This window comes from Nanorana parkeri, unplaced genomic scaffold (assembly GCF_000935625.1).
Source record: "Nanorana parkeri isolate BGI_ZX_2015 unplaced genomic scaffold, ASM93562v1 scaffold1534, whole genome shotgun sequence".
NCBI lineage: Eukaryota > Metazoa > Chordata > Amphibia > Anura > Dicroglossidae > Nanorana > Nanorana parkeri.
The window spans coordinates 141,095-144,844 of NW_017307802.1; the positions used below are offsets into that span (position 1 = coordinate 141,095).

General features: G+C 39.2%; 1 protein-coding gene across 5 annotated transcripts in view; it reads right to left on the bottom strand.

The window, feature by feature from the left end:
• Positions 1 to 630: 630 nt before the first annotated feature.
• Positions 631 to 3,750, bottom strand: part of PRPF4B (pre-mRNA processing factor 4B) — a 26,142-nt gene continuing 23,022 nt past the window's right edge. The window contains exons 15-18 of one of the 5 annotated variants that reach the window (XR_001941967.1): positions 2,819 to 3,550; positions 1,948 to 1,996; positions 1,392 to 1,462; positions 631 to 748 (exon numbers count right to left, since the gene is read on the bottom strand). Coding sequence is in view for 1 of the 5 variants with exons in the window: in XM_018570455.1 (XP_018425957.1) it covers positions 3,347 to 3,550 (204 nt within the window). In the remaining 4 variants the exon portion in view is untranslated. Of the gene's footprint in view, positions 749 to 1,262; positions 1,463 to 1,549; positions 1,997 to 2,772; positions 3,551 to 3,750 lie in introns of those variants that run through there. The other 4 variants (XR_001941966.1, XR_001941965.1, XR_001941968.1 and 1 more) reach the window with 4 other exon arrangements.

Here is a 3,750-nt window from a genome sequence, read left to right on the forward strand (position 1 = left end):
GACCCTGTCACCTCCAACACAGTTCTGTGCTGGTTCTCCTGTGACAGGAAGGCTGCATTCCCCTGTCACTATTCACACGGAGCCGAGTAGAGAAGCGTTCTCTGCCCTGCTCCCTAACCTAATTTGCTGTAGGATCCCACACAAGAGGAGGGGGACCCCGAAGACCACAGCAAAAAAAGCACGGCGAGAGAGGCAGCCGAGAAAGGTACACGGCGAGCCACCGGAGAGAGAGAGAGAAAGGGTAGGGGGAGCGAGGAAGGGGAGTGAGATTCAGGCAAGTTACAAGTGGTTTTGGACGGCTGTACAGCCGTTCAAAATCACGTGTACGAAACGGCTACCACACTACATTTAGCTGTGCTGCTTGCCCGCAGCCGGGCTAATGTAGAAAAAAAACGACTCGCCCGGCGCCCGAAACTGCCTGGCCCGGGCGTCGGCCGATAGGATTCCACACCCCTGTGACTGGTGTTGCAGACAGGAAATGGGTGCCCTGTGACAGCCTATATTGCAACTTTATGAGACCTGCAAGCAATAAATAGAGAAAACATTGAAAAGGTATGTAGAGATCTAAGCGTTTGCCAGAGATTGGTTTAGCTCAGAGTTTAGGTGTAAACACATGAATGTTTACCATCATGCAATCAACCGAAATGAAACCGTAATTGACTAGTTTAATCCAAAAGCATTATTTCTGTTTCATAAGTCAGAAACCTTGGATGGGGTCGTCTTGTCGTCTTCATCTTTGAAACAGCATCTAAAACAAAAGAAACAGGTTAACCAGCAACTTTATTCTTTTTCAGATTATAAAAAAAAACTGCAGATAAGTCTGCATGTGATTAGATGGGCGATTCTTTGTGTCCTCCACTTAAGAACTATACTATTACCACTTTTGAAGTAAAACCAATACCTTTTGTGTATGAAAGACATCAGCTCACATGTTTGACATGGCCAGGAAGGCCAATCTGACTACCTCTAAGGTGCTCAATCAAAAAGTGCAAAATGAAGTAACCGATATCCAAATAACTCATCCTCCACTAATTGGGCTTTCATTAATATGCAGTCTGATTATTTACTATGCTTAACTGCACTTGGCACACTTCATTGATCTTTGCACGGCTGTACTCGGTAAGCCCAATCATCTATAGCTCAACAGGTAAAAGCACGTTAACCAAATGGCATGCTGTGGCACTAGAACTGCACAAAGCAGGGGACAAATGATGAGACAAGCAGAAAGCCACAGCACTTGAACTGTAAACATTTATGCCTATTTGTATGGGTAGGGTAGTCTAAAGAAATCTGTATTTTTTTTTTTCGAAATAAGAAACTGTTAATTTGGATATACCCATTGTATTTGCAATGTTTCTATATGCTTATCTACACATGCTGTCAAGAATGACCTTGTGAGGAAGGTGAAGATGGTGTCTCAGCAAAGCAGCCGTTGGGAGGCCTTGTCTTGCTTTCCATTTTCCTTTCAGCACCATCAAGAGGAAAAGTGAGAAAACAGCACAAACATTAGTTAATACCACAAGCATAAAAAGAAACACTCTAACACAGATTGAGAGTATGAGAATTAAAAATTTATTTGGTATCATAAAAAGGTGAGAATCGTTGGAAACTATTCAAAGGTGACCTATGTCTCCAAAGACAGCATACATTCTACTTACTGAAACTCAATGGACTTTTCAATCATTAGTGGCATTTCCATTTGATCAGTTATGAATCAAAATAGACATCTTACAAATGGCTACAGATACCTTTTTCACAAAAGACTTTATTATCTAATGATGCATACTGAAAACATACAGATATCTGCATGGGTCACTGTACATGCAGCAGAACAACCTTCACTTTACAATAAGTGAGTCAAATGTTTATGCAAAAAGAACATTTGAAGGCTTAACAAAAAGATTCATTTACAAGAGGAAAAAAAAAAAAAGGTAAAGAAGCAATTACCGCTTATAAAAAGCAGCTGATTTTTTGTTCAAGAGTGGAGAGTTTATTCCTGTATTGAAAGACAACATAATAACAATGAAAACAAAGAACAAAGAAAACACTTGAGATAGACGGTATTGAAGGGAATCCTTTCGCCAGTAATCCCTCCGATTACTGTTCAGTTACAAAAAAGGTACATTTTTCAATACACAGAACCTTTAAAATGCTACGTTTACAGATGTTTAAACATAACAGAATGCAGTACTTTACCTAGACTTTAAACCATCGGTCAACCCACAACTGATAAGTCAGGTCTGTAAATGCTAGGAAACTGAATCTTTCAACATTTTCCTATACCCCTTTGGGCCCCCCGCAATGACATCTTCACTAATGAAGAACCAGAACTGCTTGACAATTGTCTCTCTCCCCCAGGTATTCATTTTATTTATCAAGAGAGCATAGAGCAAAATAGTGCAATGCCTGGAAGCCCTGGGAGCTGAATGAAGCCTTTCATGATTTGGCCCATCACTGTTTCATTATCGAACTAAAATATCAGTTGTGGATTGCAGATTCTATATAAAATGTGTACAACGTGTGATGCTAGTGGACTAAAATAAGGGGAAAAAATCAGGACATATTTATGAACCAGTACACTGAAGGTGCCCCCTTTCCATCAATTGCGCACACTCCACTAGAAAGGAATGGAGAGAAAGTGTGGATTGAAACGACCACAAGTACTGTCCAAATTAAAACATTACCAACTAAAACAAAACCGTAGGTCACCTGTGAAACATGCAGAGGCAGAAAGCTGCCACAATTAGCTACCAAGTTCTCAAGATATATTTACAAAACAACATTTTAAAATACCAACAATGTTAATGGTTTAGCTTACCTTCAGTGTACTGTAAGTTGTACACAACCTGCTTTAAAAGAGGAGACCATCTCTGCAGGCAGGCTCTAGAAGGAACAGGCCCCCCCTTCGGCACAGAATAGACCAAGAGCATGCTGCTGAGGCCTGCGCACACAACCTAGGAAAACGTGAATATAAACAGCATTTATGCTCGTCTTTTCTCAAACCAAAAAAAAAAAAAAAGAAAAAGAGCCATGTCCGCTAAAAATAAAATATTAACATCCAAACATTAAATTGCAACTTTGTTTCCCCAAATATAATAATCAAAGGAAATTGCATTTGTACTCTTGAGTACAGTTCAGCCAATTTACAAGCATTCCTACCGTGGAAAAGTACAGATATCACAATTATAAACAAAATAAAAGGTAAAATAAACTCTTGACTTTGAATCAAACAATTTATGCTTCCTCAACTTTGCAAGGGAAATATTTATATGTTTATATACATTAACAGGCTGCTGTAGGTGGTCTTCAATCCTGGTGTGTGATCTTATCAAATAGTTTCCCACATTTAGATCTTTTCCTGGATAAAAGGGTGTTGAAGTGCTTGATTGATGCTTATTCGTTTCGCCGGATCGAGCATTAGGATCTGATCCAACAAGTCTTTTAGCTGGTGCACTTTTTTACGTTGGTCTTCTGGAAGTCTCTGGCATCCAATTAAATCAACCAACAAGTCCTTTGTTGGGTTAATAGTGCTCATGACTGTAACTTTTTCCTGGAAAGCATGAATAGGTTAGTTAGAAAAATAAAATGAGTGCAGTGAAATAATTGGCATTGCTACAATAAAGTATTTCTGCAAAAAAGTTTTTCTTTGTTTTGGACAGAGTGGGAAAGGGTTAGAAGACTCCTAATTTAAATATGTAAATAATAAAGCGGTTATTATATGGTGCTTTTAAGGTGTCACCATATATCACA